General features: G+C 40.9%; 1 protein-coding gene across 4 annotated transcripts; it reads left to right on the top strand.

Moving 5' to 3' along the window:
* The first annotated feature begins 985 nt into the window (after positions 1 to 985).
* Positions 986 to 21,846, top strand: crtc1a (CREB regulated transcription coactivator 1a). 4 transcript variants are annotated; one of them, XM_044031213.1, is made up of 16 exons: positions 986 to 1,176; positions 4,200 to 4,316; positions 5,660 to 5,785; positions 6,065 to 6,126; positions 6,496 to 6,590; positions 7,226 to 7,311; positions 7,412 to 7,452; positions 7,759 to 7,949; positions 8,055 to 8,200; positions 8,824 to 8,916; positions 9,404 to 9,502; positions 11,224 to 11,328; positions 14,827 to 14,910; positions 14,996 to 15,164; positions 16,448 to 16,680; positions 21,826 to 21,846. In XM_044031213.1, exons 1-15 carry the CDS (start codon positions 1,051 to 1,053, stop codon positions 16,651 to 16,653), a joined length of 1,746 nt encoding a protein of 581 aa, XP_043887148.1. In that variant the 5' UTR covers positions 986 to 1,050; the 3' UTR covers positions 16,654 to 16,680; positions 21,826 to 21,846. The 4 variants fall into 4 exon arrangements, with proteins under 4 accessions (XP_043887148.1, XP_043887155.1, XP_043887140.1 ...); XM_044031220.1 differs by lacking the exon at positions 21,826 to 21,846 and having other exon boundaries at positions 4,206 to 4,316; positions 16,448 to 16,706; XM_044031205.1 differs by lacking the exon at positions 21,826 to 21,846 and having other exon boundaries at positions 16,448 to 16,706.
* Positions 21,847 to 22,528: the final 682 nt, after the last annotated feature.

The raw sequence follows: 22,528 nt of genomic DNA, 5'->3' as shown, positions 1-22,528 counted from the left end.
TTATTTATTATTAATCTATGAGTTCATTCTTTTGTGAGAATCTTCTTCTTTGACTGTTTGGCTTGCCTAATCCCTAGTGTCCTCTTCTGTTACACCAACTGTCCTCATGTCCTCTTTTACAACATCTATAAACCTTCTCTATGGTCTTCCTCTTTTCCTCTTGCTTGGCAGCTGCATCTTCAACATCCTTTGTCCAATATATTCACTATTCCTCCTCTTTCATACATTGACAGACAATAGGGAGTGGGTCAAAATATCGATTTGGTGATATATCATTGCCCTTCCTTGTGCAATACGATACTCAATACGCCAGGGCAGATATCGTCCCTGACAGTTTCACTCGCTGGTTGATGTGTCCTCATGGTGGCGCTGCTCAAATGAATGATGGAAACTAGTTTCCCAGGGCGATAAAAGTAAAATAATAAGAACCATAAAATAAGAACCATAGTCTAACTTAAAAATAAATGTTTTAAACTGCTTTTTAAAAGCGACAATTGTGTGTCGAGGCAGCGATGGGAAAAACGCAGAGCGTTCCACAGTCTGGGTGCTCCTGCTTCAAAGGAGTGTCTTAAAATGGGTCTTTGGGACCACAAGTAACATCTGACCTGCTGACCTCAGACTGGTGTGAAGCTGTAGCAGGTCAGAAAAAGTCACTGTAAAATTCACTGGTGACCAGTGACGGGGGGCTAAAACAGGCATGATATGAGCCTTTTTGTCTTAAAAGCCAGTTGAAAGTTCTGAGTTCTGGACGACCTGATTGTGGTCAAGTGCCTTCTTATTTACACAGGTATAAAGACTGTTACAATAGTTTATGAAATACTGTACATTGCTTAAATGTTCAGCTCTAGTGGTGGCCCACATCCAATTGATTGGAGGGCCAACATGTGGCCCGCGGGCCACGAGTTTGACACCTCTGCTTTTACATCAACGAGCACTCTGAACTATCCCTTTAAATGGTGGTTCGCTGAGCGCTAACCGGAAGTGGAGGTTCCCTCACTGCGGTTACCTTGACACTGGCCAGTGAGAGAGAGCGGAGCACAAGAGCGAAACATGGCGACTGCGAACAATCCGCGGAAATTCAGCGAGAAGATCGCGCTGCACAACCAGAAGCAGGCGGAGGAGACGGCGGCCTTCGAGGAGGTGATGAAGGAGCTCAGCATAACGCGGGCAGCGAGGGTAAGCACGCCGCTCCTCCTGTGATTAACCCCGTCCTCCTCCTTCTCCTCCCCCACCTCCTCTTCTCCGTTTGTTTTTAGCGAGCTGTCAGATATGCGTTTGTAGCACGCAGCCAGGGCAGAGGAGGTAAACAATAACAAACGACGCCTCCTGCTGCCAGCTGTTACCCCCTCCTCCTCCTCCTCAGCGGGGACAGAGGGACGGAGCTGGCAGGAGGAGACGCTGCTGTCATGTCCAAATGGACCCACGTCTGAAAAAGTTGTTGCTGTATTTTTTTTTTTTTCTTGTCCCACGCTAAAGGGGCGTGCGCGCGTTTTTGACAGCGCGCGTTCACCTGCATCTCTGACTGTCTGCTCGGCGCGCGCATAAAACCAAGCATCATGCGTGTAATATTATTATTATTATTGTTATTATTATTATTATTATTAGTTTTAATAATATTTTTTTATTATTATTTAAATGTTTGCGTGTGAATGTGTTTCTGGTCCTCTGTGCACTGTGGTTTGGTACAAACTTGTGTGACAGTTTCCTGTGTGCTCCGCGCTCACTGCAGCATGGGTGACATTTACACCAAAGATGAAGGCCCAGATTATGAGGACTATAAACCACATGCAGCACAGGCCTCCAAAATAAATCCGACATGGAGGCAGACAGGGCTGTGGCAGCTGCTGCAGCTGATGGGCAGATGCTCTGTGGACACGGAGCTACTGCAGTGCTGCTGCTCATACTCTTATATTATGGTGTGCTGATAGAGTGGAAGTGGAATGTGCATGTGGAAAATCAGGGTTTGTTCCTGCCGCTCCTATTAGGGGTGGGAATCACAGGGTACCCCACAGTACTGTACGCGATATGCGGTCCACGATACCGATAATATCACGATACAGCAATTCCGCGATGATCAATATATCGCACGGCAGTCATGTGGCGATACATCACGATATCTGTCTAACGGAAGAAAACAAAAACGTCAACGTGAAAAGTTTAAAGTGCAGGATTGCATTAAGTATGTATTGAACGTGGATGGAGCGTTGCTTAACGTAGCTTTCTCCATCATTATCCCACTGTAAACTCACTCTTCTATACATTGTTATGTATTCAAAGAAATTGAATATAATTTTTACAACTGCTTTCCAAAAAATGTTGTAGTTTCTGTAGCCCTTTTCAGAGCTCAACATGTTTCTACGGCAGCTCAAATAGACATTCTACATGGCACATGAAGGCCACCGTAGTTCCCTGACACCCTAGGGAGGAGTGAACAGAGGAGTTCTCTGTTTGTTACAGTTTGCAGTCTCACCACCAGATGGCACTAATTCTTACACACTGGACATTTAAAAAATAATAGCGAACATTGCTGTGACAGGGCAAAAATCTGTGAAGTGAAAAGCGTAAACCGAAATAACCAAATCCCGATTCCAGCTTCTTAAATATGATTATTCTTTCTTCTTTTGAGTGCAATCCAAATTTTCCACCATTTTCTGACACTGAATCGACCAAACAAGTATAGTTTAAGTTTCACATCAACTAATGGATGAGCCAGTTGCTATAGCACATGTAAACCGTAGAATAGGATTTTCCTCCTCTTAATGGCTTCAGTCCTATCGTTTTTCTTAATGAATACTCAAATATAGGAGGCTCTTGTGTGAGCCAAATTTAGACGAGTGAGTAGTGGTCGTTGGGTGTCGAGTTTCAGCCGGCTCCGTCCACACCCTCAGCCCTTCAGCATTTCTCTCTCTGCTCACTGTACCTGTCTTGCTGTTTACAAAGATTAGTCTTGGCCTCTTCCTGATCCTGGGATGTTACTACAGGCAGCCTTTTGTCAACAGAGAAGGTTTACATGTATTTAAACAAACACAGTCTGAGGCTTATCAAAATACACCGCCGATGCACCGCATAGTAATGGCTTTTATTAGATTTTCTACCTTGCCAACAGTGAGCAGAGGGTCTGCATGAGAGGATTTAATTGAACGATTACAGGTTCTCTTTTAGGACATGGAACTGGAGGTTGTTTTGAAATTAAAGCCTTCACAAGGCTTTAGGGAGTTCATACTCATTGAAAGTGCAAGTTCAGTCAATGCCAAATTCCCTCCGCAGTGCTTCAGTTCCATGTTTGCCTCACAGTGTTAGGCAGACTTTGTAACGTTTCTTTGTATCCAGTGTCAGTGCAGGTCTCGTTTTAGTAGTGCACTGCTTCTGTTGTCCCCGTCTCACTTGACATGACGAATGTCCTGTGAGTAAGTGCTTTTGGCCATTTTCCCCGAATAACTTCCAATCTCTGGCAGTTATTTACAATTTACTGCACGTTGAAATACTGTTGTAACAATTTAAAATAAAGAAAACCAAAAAGGTTTCCAGGTGTTTTTCCAACTCTCACCTCTCTGGCGACAAAGATGCTGATTCTCTGGCTTCCTGCAACAGCGCAAGTGAAATTGCCACAGTAACCACACAATGGCTTTGACGGGAAACTTCTCAGCTTTCAGAAACCACTGGAATTTTCCGATGCCACAAACCGTCGTGTAACTAGGGTGATGCAAAGTGTGCTTGTGCAAACATGTCGTCAGCGATACGCTCGGTGTTAAAAAGCCAATATCTGCCAATACCGATATGCTGTCGATAGTATCGTGCAGCCCTAATAGTTTAGTATTAGCCTGAAAGTTTGCTTAGCCTGAAAGATCTATTTTCTACTCGAGCTACATGAACGTGTCATTTCCTGTTATTTTGCCACCTCACACACGGGGCTAATAAAGACAACACGGGTCAGTATTGTGGTTTCAGTATTATACTGCAGGGTCACCGTCTCTAGTGCATAATCACACTGCAATTGAGGTTTGATGAGTTTAAGAGTGTAAGTCGCTCTCACTGGTAATAACAACAATATCTTGTTGCTGTTTTCCTGTTGTGCGTCTGTAACCAGTTCACGTCACCGGAGCATGAATTTGCTGCGGCTGATAAACGGTTTTATTTATTGTTGTTTTTTTTGTTGAGTTCATTTCATGCTGCCTCAGCTGCCGTTGTTGTGTTTCCAGTTACAGCTGCAGTCGACCCAGTATCTGCAGCTGGGACAGAACAGAGGCCAGTACTACGGAGGGTCTTTGCCAAACGTCAATCAGATCGGAAACAGCACTGTTGATGGACCTTTTCAGGTGAGCGGCGGGTATTTCTGGACCTTTATACAGAGTTTAGAAAACAGCTGAGGTGCACAACATTTCATTTGTGTTAGGTTTGGTTGTACAGGAGAGCAGATAATCCTCTTCTGTACATATTTAATCTTCTAAAGGGAAGATTAAGTTCAATATTTACTGTGTAATAGATGTAAAATGTGATGGCTTATTGCCAGATGACATACAATCAATATGATTTATTACTACAGTAATGCAAGGATGGAGCCTAAAGATACAAAAGCATTAGCATGTAACACAGAACAGTGTACAAAAGTACACTGCAAGCTTTTCGTTGTTTCAAATTACAAATTTGATTTGACAGTAAACAGTTTGACCCTAATTATGTCCCACAACAACCTATTTATTCAACCCGTGGCCATTCTAAAAGAAATATTTACCTTTTCTTATTTAAACACTAGGAAATCCTGCTCTCATCTGCTCAGTATGGTGGGTGCTACACGGCAATGTAAATACGTTTTGTATGCAAAAGCTTTGTTTAGAGTAAATAGAGTAAAATAGAGTCAACGCACCACAGCTGGTGAAACTCAGCCACAACCGAATGTTATGCATTACAGACACAACACTTAAATAAATCATTTGTTGTACTTGGAGTCAAGTTACACCACAAGGTAAAATTTGATTTGTGATTTTTTTTTTGTGCAAGCTGTGTGTGTGGATATATACAGTATTTATTTATTTATTTATTATCTATTTATGTTCATGCAAAGTACATTGTAGACACCTGCGTGCTTTTGTTTTTTTTAATTTCAAAATAAAATATAGACATTTGGTGCCACAAACAATAACAACATAGCTGTATTATTTTATAATCAACCATCATTTATACAGTATATTATACATATCTCTGTGGACAACTTATCTTGTCATGACATATGTGCAAAAAAGGAAACAACCATTTTTTTTATAGACTGTGAGAGTTTTTTTCTTTCCCCCAAATAAGCTACAGCACGATGACCTTTGCCAATATTAAACAGAACTAATTGGGCACTTTTCCAGATCCAGATCCAGATCCTTTTAGTTAACATTTTTACTTTTGCAAGCATTTTTCTAGCTTTCTGTTCTTGTTCTTTCCTTGACTCACTTGAACATCTGACGTAAGGGCTCACAAACGCAAGGTTAGTGCAACTTGGGACAAGGACGACTTTCAACCCAACTAAAATAAATTCAGATTTTGACAAAGGATTTAGGTCTCAGTTCAGTCTGGACCGAACAGAGAAACCGTCACAGACAGCAATGACGTATTGAACTGGCACATAATATTAATTCTTTTTAACTTTTCTTTTCTGTTTTTTTGTCCTTGTCAGAAATCAGTGCTGGACACAAATAGATTGACGCGACATCACGGGTTAGTGGACAGAGTCTACCGGGATCGGAACCGCATGACGTCGCCCCACAGAAAACCCCCGTCTGTTGACAAACATGGACGTCAGATATCCTTCCATGTTGTCTGCCTCTTCATCTCATTTTAAAATCATGTTATGATGGTTTATAGTTTAGAGTAGTAGTTGATTATTAAGGAGACCAAACACATATTTGATAATTAAGCACATTAAGTTAGTCAGTACCGTGAATTTTTCTTTTTCAAATATCTGGCACGACTTGGATGACACACCACCATCACTGCAAGCTCATGTTTAATGAAGTCACAGGAATGAATGTTCCGGCTGCCAGACCTCAGCGCCAGTATTTTTCTTAACCTGAGATCTCACATTGACAGCTGTCCATATGGATCAGTGTATCTTTCACCACCACCTGATACCAGCTGGAGGAGGTAAGACAAGTCTCTAAGGATGAAACATAGTCTGTCTGTCTGTCTGTCTGTGTGTGTGTGTGTGTGTGTGTGTGCATGTTTGGATACTGGAAAAACTCAGACCACACTTCCTTACACAATCCAAAGTATATTTTTGGGAAATGAAAAGCTAAATTAAATGCTTTGTTGTTATTCTTTGGTGTTTTGGATGTTGTTATGAGTGCTGTTCTTGCTCACCAAGAGATTTCAATTGTATTCGCTTTAAATGCTTTGTATGCCACAGGAATAATACATTTGCGGTTCATTTGATTTTTGCACATATGAGTGCAGTATTTGGAAATGTCCTTAATTGGACTTCACGGTCCCCCGTGTGACTTCCTTGTGCTGCAGGACAAACTCTGACTCAGCTCTGCACCAGAGCACACTGACACCTGCTCAGCAGGCCGCTTTCACCGGAGGATCCCAGGAGCTGCTGCCAAAACGAGGTACACGTCAAAGAGAAACATAGCATTTGAGACGTTGCCGTGGCCTCTGCATTTAACCCATCTGATTTTATGCACCAGAAGTGAACACACACACACACACACACAAACCGGGCACAGGAGCACTGGGCTGCGCTCATCTGTGCCCGGGGAGGAATTATTGGTATTGGTCCGATACTGGTCAAAATCACTGGATCGGATATTGTACAGATAAAAAAGCAAAAAGCATTTTAGCTGAGTCATGTTTGGGCTGTTTATTTCTTCTTTTTGGGAGAACAATATGTGTTACACAGTTGGACAATTATGTCTTTCGAAATGACTCAGCACAAAATGTGCTGTTTGGTGAAGGTTCACGCTCAGAAGAGGAAAATGTCCGATTGAGCAGGGCGAACCTAAGTGTTTGATGATGTTCTTTGCTAATGGCGGTGTGAGACATATAGTTTAGTTTCTGAAGCACTTTGGTTATATTTTCATAAATCTCAAAGTGGAGACACTGCACTCACTGCATTGTCTTTGAATGTCAGACCACAAACAAATGAGGACCCGTGGGCTGGGCTTATTATAAGCTCATACATGCTGGACATCTGCAAACCCAAGAGACTGAGGAGATTTTTCTTTCTCTGTCTTTAAATCCCCAGTTCTCCTGCTCACTGTACCAGGCTCCGAAGCAATCAAACAAGAGGCTGATGAAGATGGACAGGAAGAGGAATGGGACTGTAAAAAGGTGAACCATCCATACGCCACAAATAATTGTTTTCTTTTCTGGCAGTTTTTTTCCTCCACAAGACTGTAGCTGTAGTTTTTCTCCCACCCCTCCCCTTTAGAACATTTTAAGGTCCAAGCCCTGCAAAGTTCCCGGAATCAAGTGAGTGTTTTTTTTTTCTTCTAATTTAAGTCATCCTGTGGCCTTATTAATGCAGTGAAGTGATGTTGTAGCTGTAGCTGCACACGATCAGCTTCAAATTAAGTGTGTATTTACATAAATTTAAATAAGCATGAATAAATATGGCTTTGAACTGAAGCCAACCTACTTTAATTTGAGTGTATTTTCAAGTCATTTTTAGTATTGTGCACAAGCAGCGCAGTGTTTCTGTGCTTTTATGTCATTACTGACAAAAACAAGGTGAATACATTTCTCTCGTGTTCACTGCATCCTTCCTGTGCTCTGCAGCATATTTCCATCTCCAGACCAACAGCTGACCACTACACTCAAACCTGCAGCCCTCAACACTGGCGGTTCTCTGCCTGACCTGACCAACATCCAATTCCCTCCTCCGCTGCCCACCCCGCTCGACACGGACGACACGGCAGCTGCCTCGTTCGGCTCCTCCAGCAGCGCACAGATCCTGGCAAACACACAAGGTTGGACAATGTGGGATTCCCCTGTAATTAAATGCAGCATATCAGATGAGTTGCTGTTAAAGATGATTTTTTTGTTGTTGTTGTTGTTGTTTGTGTGCTGGGTAGGAGGGAACGCCTCTCAGTCCACAGTAACCATGGAAATGGAGCCTGGGCAGGACAACATGGTTCCTCTCATTGTGAATACAGGAGACTCCCACCAGCAACAGAACCTCACACTCTCCCCTTCTTCTCCACCTCTCAGTCTCTCTCAGGTACGGGCCTGCTCTCCACCCTGAATGAAATGAACCACGCAAGCTTAAAGAAATGCGTTATACTGTATTAAGTCACAGATTGACCTTGATGTGTCATCGGAGATTAAGGAAACATTCAATCAAAGTACTGGCTTCACTGATAACTGCAGTTCCGCCTGTTTATTGACTCTGTTTCTGCTTTAGTGTGGTGTGCCACCCACAGCCACCAACCCAATAAAATGCACCTCGTATCATTTCAACAGCAGACTTAGTTAAACAGTGACCTGTAGCAAAGTGATAAAAACTAGAGGAGAAGAGAACCAAGCGTCTGCAGTGGAGAGGAGTTAAAGTGTAGATGGCTACAAGTGGAAGTTGATGATATGCTATTTTTTTATATATATATATATTTAATATATAATGTTTTACAGGCGGTTATTATTGTCTCCTCTCATAATGTCACTGTCAATCTTTTCCTGTTGCTCATGTGAAGATGTTTTTATTTCATTCTAATTCACTGTCAACAAAAAGAAACCAGACAGTGAGAATGTTGTGTATGTGTACGCGTTTGCAGGATTTAAATACCTCAGTGGTTTTCACCGTGTTTTAGAACCTCATCCCTTTTTCTGTCACATTGTTCCTTTCAGGCAGCGATCAACGCGATGAACCTTGAGCAGCAGCTGTCGCAGTATGCCTTCTTTAGCCAGCAGCCGGCGTCCCAGACTCACCAGAACCAGCAAGTAAGTTTGAATTAACACTTGTGGTTTAAAAAGGAATCATTATTATGATCATTATTATTATTATTATTATATCAAGATAAGTCCAGTAAGCAAAACAATCAAATTTTTCTGGTTCTGCCTAAATCAAAACATGATTGGTATTTGCATGATAGGATGCAACCTCCTAAACAAGCACGAGCAGCTATATATTGCTAAGCAATAAGACGACAAAAGAAAGATACGTCATGATTGGCTCACTTTGTTGTTTTTTTTTACAGATTTAGAACTAACCCTTTGATGTGTGAGTCAAATATGTTAAAATTAGGCCTTGTATAACCTTGTTTGGCTTTGTCTGAAGGCCAACAGTAAATGGCCGGAGGAAATTTGTGGCTGGTCAGCATACTGCATAAGAGCAGAGAGTGATGGACTGTATTTGTGATAAGCTCATATTAAAACTGTATAAAATGACTGTATATCATTAATATCTATTTTCCTTTTTTCTTTTCAGCAGACAAGTCCGGTCCAGCTCCAGTCGACCGTGAACTCTTGCTCCACGTTAGACGACCACACGTCCTCGCAAACAAACATGATCATGGACATGAGCACGGTGAGCAGCGCACACACCTGTCTGCACCACACGTGATTCTGCCTGCTGGCATCACACACACACACACACACACACACTACACGCTGCTTTACTGAAGGACATGCCACAGTTTAATGTTATTAATCGAGCACAGTAGGATGCATTAGAGCAATAAGTGAGTGGTTTCTCTCTTATTTCAAATGTATGTTTAAACATGATTTGTCTTACTTTGCATGCTTATCGTGCGGATCTAAAAAAAAACCTGGATTAATGCAAAAACATAAAGGAATGTAAATGCTTTTGCAAGGCACTGTGCGTCGTTCAGATCTTGGCTCTCACTGCTCTACTTGTGTTGCAGTAGGAATGTGTTTGGATTACTGCACAAATGAAGTGCCCTACTTTTTCCCTCATCCCAGTTCCACTGCAGTGGAGACCTATCATTGTGTTAATAAACCCTGAATAAGCATCTCATCTACAATCATCGAGCTTCTGTTCTTTTCTGCTTTGTTTCCAGAAGTGGTTTAAAAACATGTTCCCTCCATTTTTAGCCCCGTGAATCTTAGCTGTTAAGTTATATCACGCTGATGGACAATATCAGTGTTTCTTTCAGTTTCTTGAGAGTTCAGATCTACTGCAGTAATTATAATTGCACTAGTTTTTATCTTTATCCAAAAACCTTGAACTGCTTCATCACTTTTACATCCCATGCTACCACTAACATATCTATGCACATATTAGGGCTGCGGTGAATCGAACCCCTGTTAGATATCGAGTGATAAGAGGTAATTTTTCATTTGATACGCCTCAAACTCTGAATTACATGATAGTATATCAGTATTTTGCTCTTGTTTGTTGGGTCATTTAAGTTTGATTTAATTATCAGGATAGAAATTGAATTTTGTTTTATCTTTGAACTTATTTTTACTTTCTTTTTCTTGTCCTGTTGATTTTTGAACTAACTAAAACCAGATCTCCTTAGACCCTTTTAGTGTTAGTGATTCACGTGGTGTTGTCACATTATTTTCCCTAACTCACGCAACCGTGTGGGGTTGTAAGATTTAATGTAGTGACTCAGTGATTCCCGCAATCAGGGTTCCTGCTGCTCGAACTGATGCTGGAAGAACACAAGTGTTTCTCAATCCTCGAGACCCACTGCCTGATTGAAATAAATGGGTCGTTACCAGGCTTTTGCAGAGGGCAGTGGGTCTCGTGGACCAGAATTTGCAAACACTGGTATAGAAATCAACCAATTAATAGTTGTAGTTGATTAACTGACTCAGATAAATCATTTTACACCCTATTGGAATTGACGGTCACTGGCTCAGCTGCCATGTGGCGATGCATATCACTGCTCTGAATGGAGGCTACACAATCAGCTGACTAGTAGCACAAACTATGGGTTAATATATCTCTCCATGAAACGAAACAGTGCAGACTGAATCAATTTGTGCATTAGAGCTAGAGTGAGTAATGTTTAGTCTGCCACATGGTGAGCTTCGAGGTGCATTCAGTGAACCTTGTTCATTTCGTAGAGTTAACTTACTAAATGCCTTTTGCTGATGCCTTTAAGGAACCAAATACTTGCCGCTGCTGCCCCCATGTAGTAATAAATACACAACTAATTCTCTAATCTAAATCTATCTAAATCTAATATGAGCACATTAGCACACGCAGACGCCAACACACGTGATCCTCAAACGTTCCTCTGACGACTATAACTCAAACATATCCTCTTGTATCAGACCTCCTCCCTCCAACAGTACCGCAATAGGGTCGGATCGTCTGCCAATCAGTCGCCAACCTCCCCTGTCTCCAATCAAGGATTCTCACCTGGAGGCTCACCTCAAGTAAGGGCGTGTGATCTAACAACTCGCTCCGTATAAACGTCACCGTTCCCTGCATCGCAGTTCTATGGTTGCCTCGTCGGACTCTGTTGACCCCTGCAGCTGCTTTTATTGTGTCCACACAAGTAGATCTGGGCAAAAACGTGAAGCATGTTCATTTATTTCATGCACTTGTGCAAGATGTTTCAAATCATATTTATAAGCTATTTAAAAAAAATATATATATATATCCTGATAATATTAAGATAATCTGATATGACTGTGTACCATAGACTATATATGAGACATTGGTTTTAAAAGTGAGACTTAGGAAGTAGGATAGCAATAGCAGGTTAGCCACCAGGGGGGGCGACTCTGCTGGTTGCAAGAAGAACATAATATCATGCCGCTTTTCCACCACATGGTCCCGGCACAACTCGCCTCTGTGCGGCATGCCGTGTTTTTCTTTTGCTTTTCCATTAGCGATAGTACCTGGTATTATGACCCCGCCCACATTGAGGAGGTACTATATTGCAATGAAAAACCAACCAAACCGTGTAGAGTTGAGCCACACCGAGGCGTGTCAAGTCGTGCTGGGACCATGTCGTGGGAAAAGTGGCATTAGTCTCTGAGATAACACGTCTCAATTGATTTCTAACAGTCAGCTAACATTTTCTAAGGAGTTACTAGTTTAAGGTCTTTCTCAGTAGCACTTGATGTCAATTTTGTTAATTATTTTCCCCGTATAGAGGAAACTGTATGATGAAGCATGGCACAAATGAGCGGACACCAGAGTGACTGCTATCATTCAGTAGGTGCCTGGTTGCAGGTCACATCTGTGAATTTCTGGTGTCAAATACTGACATTACCGTTTAAATCACAAATCTGTACAGCCTTACGATAGGATCATACAGTGATGGTTTTAATGTTAAATACTGACACAGTGGGAATCCCGTAGTTCCTCTTTTGCCCAGATCTGACTGCCAGTCCCTTCAAATACACACAGTGTCACTGATGTGTTGTGATGTAGCTGTGTCCCTAACCTCCCTCCTTTGCTGCTTCTGTGGTATTTGCGTTGCGTCTCCAATGTCTCCTCTGCAGTCCTGCTGTATTAGACTGTGTGCTCCAGTTTGAATGTGAATCAGACACTTGTGTTCGTTGTGGGGTTTTGTATCAGCGTCGAAGGGGAGATTTCGGGGAGAAGCTGCAGAGAATTCCTGTGGCTGAACAAAAAAACAACAACAAACTGGATGGGTGGTGCTTTTAGATAAACTAAACACACCCAAAGTAAACATGGTAACTGGCAATCTCTGTCTGATTCAGTAAATCACCCACTCCTTATACTTTGAAGTCAATAAAATGGTGACTTACAGGTTAAAAAATGTGGTGTGTCACCACATAAACAAATTACATTCATAGATACTGTGTCACTCAGTGATATTCCATCGCTGCACACAGGAAGACATTTGTTTCATTTTCGAGGCACCATTGTGTTAGTGAATGAAACAGCTGCAGTCATGCTTGTGTATGACTGAAAACACAAAGAAGCCCCCGTTAAAATGTTCAGAAGTACATTCTACTGCTCAAAAAACACCAGTTGTCGAGCAGTTTGATGAGATAAATATGTGCTGCTGCTGTATACACACAAATGCTCCCTCAGTCATGTCTGATAATATTGTTTGACAGCGCCTGTTTTCAGATGAACGACGCAGTTTTATTTTAGGGACAGTGAACATTGTAATCGTGCCAGAATAGCTAATAGGCTTTTTTTTCCATCTGTAGTCTCTGGGCAGATCACAGATCAAAAAGTCATTCTACAAACAGAAAAATGCAAATAATGTTACATTTTTTCCTCTTCACAGAGGCAAATAGTTCAAATTTAGGCTCTACAGTTTGAAGATGTATGTTAAATTTAGTTTTTTACAAACAAATAGACAACATAATATTCACTTAGCATTTTAAATTTGCTTCTGTGGACACACAGAGGAGTTGGACATGCAGATTACATGAAATGGACACTGTAAATTGACTGTAGGTGTAAACATGAGAGTAAATGGCTGTTTGTCTCTATGTGTTGGCCCCACCTTTCGCCCTGTTTCAGCTGGGAGTGGCCCCAGTGGCCCCCGCGACCCTCATGTGGAGGATAAAGCGGTAGACGATGAGTGAATGAATTTGCTTGTGTGATTTTGAATGTTTGAGATGTTGTCAACCAAAGAGGAACGTGGTGAGTGAAAGTGACGTTTTGCTGTATGTTTGTGTTCATTTGTATGCGTCTGTCCTGCTGTTTGCTCAGCCAACTCAATTCCTTGCTGAGCTGAAGTGGCTCACTCGTAGTCCTGAGATTATTCACTGGCTGAACCACAGCTGACAGGCTGTGTGCTCCATTATCCTGCTCTGCCCTGTGGGGACATCTGCGGCACACACAGATAATTTGGTTTTGAACGAGGAGGAGCATGGCTTCGGAATATGATCCAATTACTTATACATTAAGAGGCCACAGTGAAACAGGAGAGTTTCTGATGCTGGTTCTCTCGCAGGGAACTCAAACGAGAAACTTCAAGAGAATCGGCTTGCACTGCGTTGAGTCAGTGCAGGAGAATACAGTCACAGAGGGAATATATTCTCAACGATTCACTTTATTCTGTGGTTTTAATTTCATGTGGTTCATGTTGATCAAAGCACCAGCGGAAGCTCATGGGGAGATAGTGAAAGGACTCCATCCTCATTAACAGATTATTGGCATGTGAATAGTATTCAACAAACTCATTTTTTAATCTACATATTTACTTATTTATTGCTTATGTAAAAAGTCATTTGGGTATCTTATAAGTACCTCAGTTGTTGAAATATTTATAATATAGTTATGCAACATATGTATACCACAGCAAACACTGCAAATACTGCGTTATTAAAAAACAGCAGGCTTCAAATCCTCGTGTGGACTGTTGAATGTTTAGTTTCTGTTTGTGAAACATCCTGCAACAATGTAAATGTTTCTCTCCTGTGTACATTTCATCCTCTTACGTCAGTACAGTCAGTTGTAGCCGTGTGTCACGTTTGAGCACAGTTAGTCTCAAACGTTTAGTTTAAAGTCAAGTTTAAAGAAAAAAAATAACCATCCACAGTTCCAGATGTGTTGAGGTGATTTTCAGCAGTTTGTCGTTTCCATGTTGTGACTGCTTTGACTGTGTCCTTTCAATAATCCAAGTGTTCTGTTCTGCACAGTTGCGTGCAAGTGTTTGCATATTTTTTATTTATTTATTTATTTAATTAATGAAGAACAAAGTACAATGGCTGTGAAAACAGACATTTAAAATCTTATTGCATGACTACTTGTTTCACAAATTGAAACCTAGTAAACGGTAATTGAAGCATGTTCTTCTTCTTCTTAAAAAAAGAAGAAAGAAAAGAAATTGAAACAGTTGGATTTGAAGAGAGGCAAGATATTCGTTTGTCATCTACATTCGTAGTCGTTAGTGCCTGCAGTTTAATAAACAGGTTTTGTCTGTTGTCGTCTTGCAGCATAACTCCATACTGGGCAGCGTGTTCGCTGACTTCTATGACCAGCAGCTCCCGTCCATTCAGGCCAGTGCTCTCTCACAACAGGTACGGTCAAGGGTCTGTGTTTACTTCTGTGAGGTGCAGTCGCGGCAGAACCTGTACTCACACTTCTTTCTGCTGTGAGTACCAGTTGGAGCAGTTCAACATGATTGAAACACCCATCGGCTCTGACCAGACCTCCACCCTCAACTACTCCCAGGCACTTATGATGGGTTTGAGTGGTGGCCACTGCAACCTTCAAGATGCACAGCACCTGGGCTACAGTAGCCATGGCAACATCCCCAATATCATCCTCACAGGTGCTACTTCACCTCATTATGTGGCTTCTTGAGTCTATATCACAAGTGGCCTATTACAGCAAAGAGATCTAAAGTGTGGATGTGCAGAGTCCAGAGTACACGGAATAAAAGTGTGTTTGCATGTCCCTTTTTAATCTAGGGCTGCAACTCGTGTTTTTTGTTTTTATTATTGACTGTCGTTTGGTCCACTTAATGCCAAAAATATAGAAGAATACAATACTGATGTTTCTGAAACCACAAAATAGCCATGTTCTCAAATGTCTTTGTGTTTGTCGTCAGAGAGGAGCAGAGAAACAACGATGTAGGATCTCCACCTTCAAATAATGTATAAAATGCATAGGCTGGTCTGAAACGCTTCAGCTGTGCCGTTGTCTTGTCAACGAATGCACATGCATGCACGTATATTTTTCCCGCAGGTGTAACAAACAACACCGTTTACCAAATGTGGGTGGAACCCGAGAGCAAGATTGTGCTACTTTAAAGGTCAGGTGTCTTAAGAATTTGCATCAAATAGTGATGAGATTGAAGAGCACAGAACAAATGAAGGACTTGGCTCACCATCTCTCTCTCTGTCCACTCTCCCACTTGCTCTGTTATGAAGGCAGACATTGTTGTTGTTGTTCGTATAGTCAGCCACTTCTCAATGTGAAATGCACGTCCATTTTGGGCTCCTGTAGAAACATGGAGGCACAGGATGGTGGCCTTCATAAAGCGAGGCTCTTTGATGAAGTACATATAAAAAAAGACGTAGTCTATTTCACCTTCTGTCAATAAACCCGCCTGAATGTTACACACTGCACCTTTAAGATCGGAGAATTAGTTTCCATTCAAAAGAATTGACAGTTAATGTAGTTGCTGATAACCGTTCGATTGAATCCATTTAGAAATGACGACAAATCTTTGTTACATTCAAACTGTTGTCCACACAACTCGTTTTATTTCAAGACATTCCCGTGCTGCACACAGGAAGTGTTTTTTCTTTCGCAACAATTTGCGAGTGAAGCCTGAAAACACAAAGAAATGCCCATGAAAACAGGTTGTTTAGCAGTGACGTTGTTTCAGAGGCGGAATATTAACATCCTCCACAAAACAAGAATCCACAGAGCTGCAGCTCGAACGTAATCATCATCATCGATCGTTTATCAATCAAGTGATGGTTGCAGCCCTAATATAGTCACAGTTTTTTAGAAGAAAATCTAAAAAGCAATAAAAAAACACAGATACATAGCTAGTGCCTTTGAGTAATCGTTCATTGCTTTATTTTTCCACATGTTTTTGTTCAGTGAGTGGAGAGTCTCCACCCAGCCTGCCTAAGGACCTAACCGGCTGCCTGTCCACAGATGTCAGCTTTGATATCGACTCCCAGTTCCCGCTGGACGACCTCAAAATCGACCCGCTGACGCTCGACGGACTGCACATGCTCAACGACCCAGACATGGTCCTCGCTGACCCCGCCACGGAGGACGCATTCCGCCTCGATCGACTCTAACCCTTGACACAGTACGTTTATGCACAGGTGTGTGTGAAAGCTATTGCCCTGGGAGGGCGGGCGGGAGGGGGTGGTGGTGGTGGTGTTGAAGGATTGTCATCTGAGATGATAAAACTAGACAGAGCACATTTGTGGAAACCGTTGGCAGAGTCTGTGCTTTAGCAGTGATTCCACACCAAGCAACCCAATCGAGCTCCACACGAGAGCTTTCCAAAAGAAACACTTTTCTAAGAAAATGCATTGACATGTCTTTTGAAGACTTGCTGCCAGCCTCTCCTCTGTTTAGGCATGAATTATGTTTGTGGTTCAGCCGTCGAATTTTGATTGATTTCACTCACTAAAGGGAGTCTGATGAAAAAAAGCAGCCTGCATCTCTTTTCATGACTGACCACAGAGCAAAAACCTTAACAAAGAATCTCAGCAGCTCAATCACTCAGAGGAAGCACGTGTTCATTTTAACCTTGCTCTGTGCCATGCTGGTCATTCACAGTAGTCCACTCAGCACAGATATTAGTTCCGGTCCCTTTGTGGTTTGTGATCGGAGACAAAGTCAGGTCCCGTTTGATTTGAGTGAAGCTGTAAAGTCTCGAGTGATGACGCCGACGATGATAATGATGATGATGACGAGTCATTATTTTAAGTTATTTTTAGGCGATACTGAATTTAGATTTTTTTTTTTTTTTCCGACGTGGTAAAAAAGCATTCATCAGTTATGCATTAGATCACAATCACTGTGCATACTTGTTTTGCCTTAAGAGCTTGACGTTTTGGTTTCGATGCAAAGTTGATTCATACGTATGTGAGGGAGAAAAAAAGAGGTCTGTCCCGTGTCACAGGTGCTTTTGCTCGCAGTTTGTTCACATTACTTGTCAGACTTTGAGGCGTGCTCATGTTTATCCATCCGTTCATCCGCGGTCACTACCTTATCAATTCTCATTCATTTATAAGTGGATAAATGATTTCTTTGTTAAGAAGGAGATGTTTACAGTTTTTTTTTTTTTTTACATTGTACATGTATAGACTGATCGGAGTTTGCTTAACAGAATCTATGCATAACGACAGTGATTGATTTCGGACTGAACCCGTGTGCAGGATGCCTACTAAACTAAATGAGTGGTGATGGTGCCATGTAACATGGTGTGACGGCCCTACTCTATCCGCTCTGATCATTCTTTTTCATTCTCACCATCGTCATCTTTTTCTTTCACTTTACTATGTGAGTGCACTTTTGAGGAACTCACCAAACACATGGCGCGTGCACTCCAGGTCCTGCGAAAACTGCGACGTGATTTTAGCAGGAATTGTAGTACAAAAAAAACCCAACACATTTTCACTTTTCCCGCCCCCCCCCACTAGCCATGCAGCAGGTTTCCGCCCAGACAGATGCTGCCCTAACCTCCCCGTGATCTGTATGCGAGTTACCATGGCAACCATGGTAGTGGCCAAAAGTATGTTTGCCGGAATAGCCTGCAGCAGGCTTCTGCTCCTCTTGTCTTTTTCATCTTCATTGTAGGGCTGCTAAGCCAGTTATTGTGCCACCTACTGGCAACAGGACGTATGCCATGAATAAGAAACACCGTTTGATTGACCTGAAGCTTTTGGGGTGTGGTCTACAGTTACTGTTGTTTTAGAATTATACGAGGGCTCATTCAGTGCTGCTTGCAGCACTAGTATTGAATTTGAAATGTGTAGAGAAAAGCGCGGGTCACATCATATACATATGACTTTCTTTGTTTCCCTGGCACTACAGTGACACTGAATATCATGAGTATCAGCTTCTTTGTCATGCTCGTGTTTGAGTTCATGTTGCCAGTCTTTTGGTTTTGCATTAAAGCTGACATTTGCTCATTACAAAAACAAAGATCCGCTATGACGTCAATGTGTCCCATACATTAATATTGCACTTTAATGCGATTATTTAACACAGAGTTGTGAGAGTTTATTATATAAACCCCCCCCCCACCAACCCACCAACCCACCAACCCACCCACTCGCGACTGTTGGGTACTCTGGACTTGTTTGCCCCGTCTTTGATTAAAATTGCCTTCTTGTTAAAAAAAAAGAAAAAAAGAAAAACAGAAAAATATGTGAAAGAGAAACTGAATTACAGTTATTTTTTTGAAAAGTCAGAAGGTCTTTTTGAAAGAACCGTGTTTACCTAATCAGTGAGTATTTTGTTAACTGTCTACTGTTACGCAGTTTTTCCTACATTTTGGAAAAGGTTTGTATTTTGAGAGTGTGGTAATCAGACGCGTCGTGTTCCGGTTCCTCAGCTCTTTCTGCTGTAGCTGGTTGGACTAAATATAAATAAATGATCCGTGTATAAGTAATCACAGAGTAGCAAATTAAAAGAGTATCAGAATAATTACAGTAAAAGTGTAATTTCTCAAATGATATATGTATACAGTGATTCTCATAAGATTAAACTATCATTTACCATCACTATTGGATTGTATGAAAAGGTTGTTGATATGTGTCAAGGTGCGTCTTACACGGTGGGAATCAGAACTACTTGGAAATGCGATGAAATCAGTTGAATTTGTTTGTCACGTCACATATTCTAATGGTTTTGACGCATCTTGTTAACTTGATGCACTTGTTTTTTCTTGTTTTCTTTTGTATTTTATAAGTGTCGTGACCGCATGACTGGACATGGATTGGAGTTGTTTCCGTTAAAGTTCAGCTTTGTTTGTCAAAGCGTGTTTTTGTTTTTTTTCTCCTTGTGTTGTGAAGTTGTCTTTTTGTCTCTTTTTAATACACTGTTATGGCTAAAGAGTGAAGCCTAAAAAACAACAGACAGTACACTAATCAGCCTTTTATGCACATGTAGAAGCTGTTGTTCGGTACTACTAAATATTATTTTACACTGCAGTTGACAGTATGTGCTTGTTTTCTGTTCAGTTCCCGTTGGGATTTGTTATGTCATGGCATAGACTAGCTTTGTATATTGCTATTACAGAAACAATGGGTTTTTTTTTTTGTGCTTTATGTAATTATGATGTCTAAGTGAGAAAATGCACTGAGAAATACTGTGCTGCAACGAAACCATTGTGGTTCTAATGTATATTCTCTCCTAGACCTCAGACTTCACTGTCGGGATATTTTCCGTGGTCATGTAGATACAGCAGCTCTGACTGACGTGTCGCCTGTTACTGCCGTCCACTTATGCATCGACATTCAGGTATCCATTGGTGTGACACCAGTGTTTACAGAGACAAGAGTTTACAACAGAGCAATGTTTGATGTTCTCTTCGTGAAATATTTGACCTTAGTGTCTAGTACAAGACATTACATCTTTACGAGCCACGTACGGTGAAGAGTGACAATGAATCAGTAATGTCATTTCAATAGATTGACCGCGACGGTGTATTCAGTTTCATGAGGGTTTTAAAGTTCTTTAAAATGCATAACATTTACCTCATCTGGATGCATTTGAGGCCCTTCTATAGCACTTTTATTCCGCTTTTATGTCTCTTGTGTGTATTTTCCATCAGTCACTACATGCCATCAACAGATTATATACAGTTTTATGATAAAACTGTCATCAGCACTGTATTTTCATTGTCTTATTTATTAAATCAACAGTTACTTTTGAAAAAAAGAAAAGAAAAGAAAAGCCAAAGGTCAAAGCAGCCATAAATAAGAGAACGGAGACGTTTCATTCTCCTAACTTTTGAAACTCATCATTTCCCTTGTTACTGAATTTCAACTAAAGGACGGTTACAAACGTATCAATAGCGCTGTTTACTTTGTACATAATGAGAAAAAATGTTATATGGAGACATGTGACTGATATATCACGTCCACTACCTTGAAATCGCTTTCCTGCATGATACTGAAGTTTAAAATGTGTCAGAAGAGACTTTCAGATGTTGTATTTTACTATTTACTTTTACGTTTGTTTTATAAAACTGCTGTTAAACTGAAAATAACTATATACATATTGTCTGAGGAATTACATAGACATACAGTAAGAGATAAGATTTTTAAAATAAATATATATATACATATATATATAAAATAGCAGACACTGAATAGTCAGGCTCCATATGTCCTCTACGTACATGTTCAAACACAAACTGAATCAGGAAGATGACGTGAAGTCACAGTCATGTACTGTATACGGTCACTCAGTGGGTTACATCTATAAATGCTTCTTCGTGTTGATTTTGAGGACAGCCCATTGCTGGTTGGAGCCTCGTACAATGGCAGCTAAATTGTACATTACATAATGTATTTTGTTTTTTTCGTGACACTACTACAAACACTGCACATGCATTTACTGCCATGGCGGAGTGTGCGGCGCTCCTCTCATGCACTCACAGCAAACGGGAAACATTATCTTTCATAGAATATGCAAAATCCTAGCATTCTGCAGCACAGCTTGGCAAAGTGGTACCTTTTTTTTTGAGCAAACCCTTTAAAAAAAAGAGAAAAGAAATGTACTGGCTCAAATATCGTTCTTCAAATTGTGTGTTTTATAATCTTTCTGTCAAGTCGGACCAAAAGAAACAAAAGTTGGCTGTAAATGGTTGCTAATACTCGAGATGAAATATGCTTCTGTTTGAACTGTACCTGATGTATTTTTCTTGTGTGAAGGCTTATGTCTTTGTATCTTTGCATTATTATTTGTATATGAAATGAGAATAAATATATCTTAATAATCAGAGGCGTTCAAGCTTATTCTGTGTCCAGTTGGATGAGCTACATTGTGATGAATGCTTCCTCAGTTGACTTTACTTTAATGTCCAGCACCTTCCCTGACTCTCCCTCACACTAACTTTTACCAAAATTCCTGCGTGTGCACACAGAGAGAACGAGAGAGAGAAAAGACTGGTGGTAAGTTTTTTTTCCTTTTCAAACTATATAAGAGTCATTATTGCATAAGTCAGGGTTTTTTGTTTCCTGACTTTAACTGTTGTGGGCATGTAAAGGCTAAACTGAGACGTTGTCATTTATTTGTACAGGATAAGTGAGAGCATATTCCTACATCAGGTGTTGTATAGATTGATTGCATATATTGTATGTTAACAACAATATTTATACTTGAATGTGAGATAAATCAATTTCCACATTTTGTTTATTTTCACCTCTTCTGATACCAACAGCATGAGTGAGTGATGTATGTGCCCTCAAGTAAGTAATCCATGTTTTTTCCCTTCACTCATTCAGGTCCATCCATTTTAACTGGATCCATGCTGTAAAACCTTCCTGCTTGTGTCTAATGGGAAAGAAACTGCAGGGACTCCATCTGCTGGTTGAATGTTGTATGCTGTTTGGTTAGGTTATGGTTAGGGTGAGGATTAAGCCATCTTGACCAAGGGGTGTTAAGTAGTGGGTTAGGGTTCCACCTGTCTGCTTTCAGGGTTCGCCATTCCATGGAAACAGCTCTTAGGAGAGTGGAAAATGTCTTTCTCTGTGACTTTGATGCTAATTCCACATGGGTAGCTACTCCTTCTTTTGGATCTTCAGCAATTTGACATGATTGATCGCATTATTCTTGAAAATAGTTTTGGCATCTCTTGGTTAAAATCACATCTGTCCAGTTACAGTAACAATACATCAATGTACACTAAAGTAAAGTATGGAGTGCCTCAGGGACCTGTCTTCTAGTCTCACATCTGAGCTGTATCGTTCAGACGTACATATGTAAAATTAACTTGTCTCTGTGTGGCCCTGTGATGGACTGGTGACTTGTCCAGGGTGGAAATATTTAATTGTGACTGACCATAAGTGTGGTTTAATAAATCTTTAAGACCAACCATTTTATATTGTCGTTACTGTCTAATTATTTGTATTTGAATGCAGAATCAACATCTTGCACTATTGTGTTCTTTATCATCATATTACATCCTCTACATTTCAATAACTCATG

The sequence above is a fragment of the Solea senegalensis genome, linkage group LG1 (assembly GCF_019176455.1).
Source record: "Solea senegalensis isolate Sse05_10M linkage group LG1, IFAPA_SoseM_1, whole genome shotgun sequence".
In the NCBI taxonomy this organism is placed as follows: domain Eukaryota; kingdom Metazoa; phylum Chordata; class Actinopteri; order Pleuronectiformes; family Soleidae; genus Solea; species Solea senegalensis.
Note: the sequence above shows the minus strand (reverse complement) of the source record. Positions and strands in the feature narration are given on the sequence as shown.

Coding starts and splice junctions, on each gene's coding strand:
- crtc1a (XM_044031213.1), top strand. CDS start 1,051: ATGGCGACTGCGAACAATCCGCGGAAATTCAGCGAGAAGATCGCGCTG. Junction 4,317..5,659: donor CTGTTGATGGACCTTTTCAG/GTGAGCGGCGGG, acceptor TGTCCTTGTCAG/AAATCAGTGCTGGACACAAA. Junction 6,127..6,495: donor CCTGATACCAGCTGGAGGAG/GTAAGACAAGTC, acceptor CTTGTGCTGCAG/GACAAACTCTGACTCAGCTC.